This window comes from Chlorella variabilis (assembly GCF_000147415.1).
Source record: "Chlorella variabilis unplaced genomic scaffold CHLNCscaffold_619, whole genome shotgun sequence".
Taxonomy (NCBI): Eukaryota; Viridiplantae; Chlorophyta; class Trebouxiophyceae; order Chlorellales; family Chlorellaceae; genus Chlorella; species Chlorella variabilis.
This window is the reverse complement of record NW_005434742.1, coordinates 1-1,141: the sequence shown is the minus strand read 5'-3', so window position 1 is coordinate 1,141 and position 1,141 is coordinate 1. Positions and strand designations below refer to the sequence as shown.

General features: G+C 61.8%; 1 protein-coding gene across 1 annotated transcript; it reads right to left on the bottom strand.

The window, feature by feature from the left end:
- Positions 1 to 758: 758 nt before the first annotated feature.
- Positions 759 to 1,040, bottom strand: CHLNCDRAFT_144000 (hypothetical protein; the record flags this gene model as incomplete). Its single annotated transcript, XM_005842519.1, has 1 exon — positions 759 to 1,040. A coding segment is annotated over one exon (282 nt), but the record flags the coding sequence as incomplete, so codon positions are not given.
- Positions 1,041 to 1,141: the final 101 nt, after the last annotated feature.

Sequence of the window (1,141 nt, the reverse complement as noted above, 5' to 3'; positions counted from 1 at the left end):
CGGCGAACGCCATGGCCTGGGCGTCGCTCCAGCTGTAGAGGCCCTTCGCGCTCTCAACCGTGCGGATGAAGGTCTCTGGATTCTCCTTTGCAGAACCGGAGAACTTTGAGACAGCCACCTGCATGTTGAACGTGGGTTGGCAGGGCGCCCGCGCTTCTGCTGAGGGTGCGGTGGTAGGCATGTGGTGGCGGCGCTGTCTCGGAAGAGCTCGGAGGGCGTCCTGATCGCTTCACACGGTTACTTTGGGGTCGTGCAGGGCACAGCAACCACGCACTTTCCCCGATTCGGCGCCAGCAAAAAGGCGGCGCGGGTCCAGAAGGTTCCGGCCGGCCTGTTTTGTCTTTGTGTGAGAGCGGAGAGCCTCGTGAGAGCGCTGGGGTGACTGCCGAGCGCTGGTCGCAGCGGCAGGATCCTTCTCCTTCGGGCGGGGCTGGGGCGGCGGGCGCCTGTTATTACACAGGGGCACTCCAGCACAAAGGGAGAGAAAAGATGATCTTGTCAGGGCATCGAGGCTCCTTATATAGTCTGGCTGCTAGCCAGCTGTCGGCAAAAAACCGAACGGGCGAGGGAAAATCTGTGACAGGTGGGTGAAAAGTCAGTCTGCTGATATGAAAATATCTGCAGGCTGTTTGAATATCCGCGGGCGCGCTTTGATTGATTCGATCGTTCGAAAAAGTAAAATTTGTGGGTTGGGAATTGGGAATTGGGGTGGCAGGGGAGCTGTTCTGCTGTCACACACAGCATGTGTGGCTGTACCACTAGCACACAGCGGGGACGTGGCCTGCCCGCAGGCCTTGCTTACCAAGCCAGTAAGGGTTGGCAGGGCTGGCGTAGCTCTGGTATCCCTGGTAGCTAGGGGGGCTGATCTGGGGCGGAACCGTAGGCTTGTAGTTCTCCCGCGGGGGCTGCCCCAGGGTGCCCGCCTCGTGCCGCCCCAGCATCACCCGCGCATACTTGCGGGAGGGCCCCAAGTCTGGATTGAACCAGGTGAATGTGTTGTACTCGTCTGGCCACCAGGCGGTCAGCTTGCCGGGCACGATCTGCAACAGTGGGCGACAGTGGGCGCATGGCCGGCCACAGCGCTGTGGCACACAGCATGCGGGGCGAACAGGCGGGGTGCTGCCGGCCTGCTCCCCCGGGG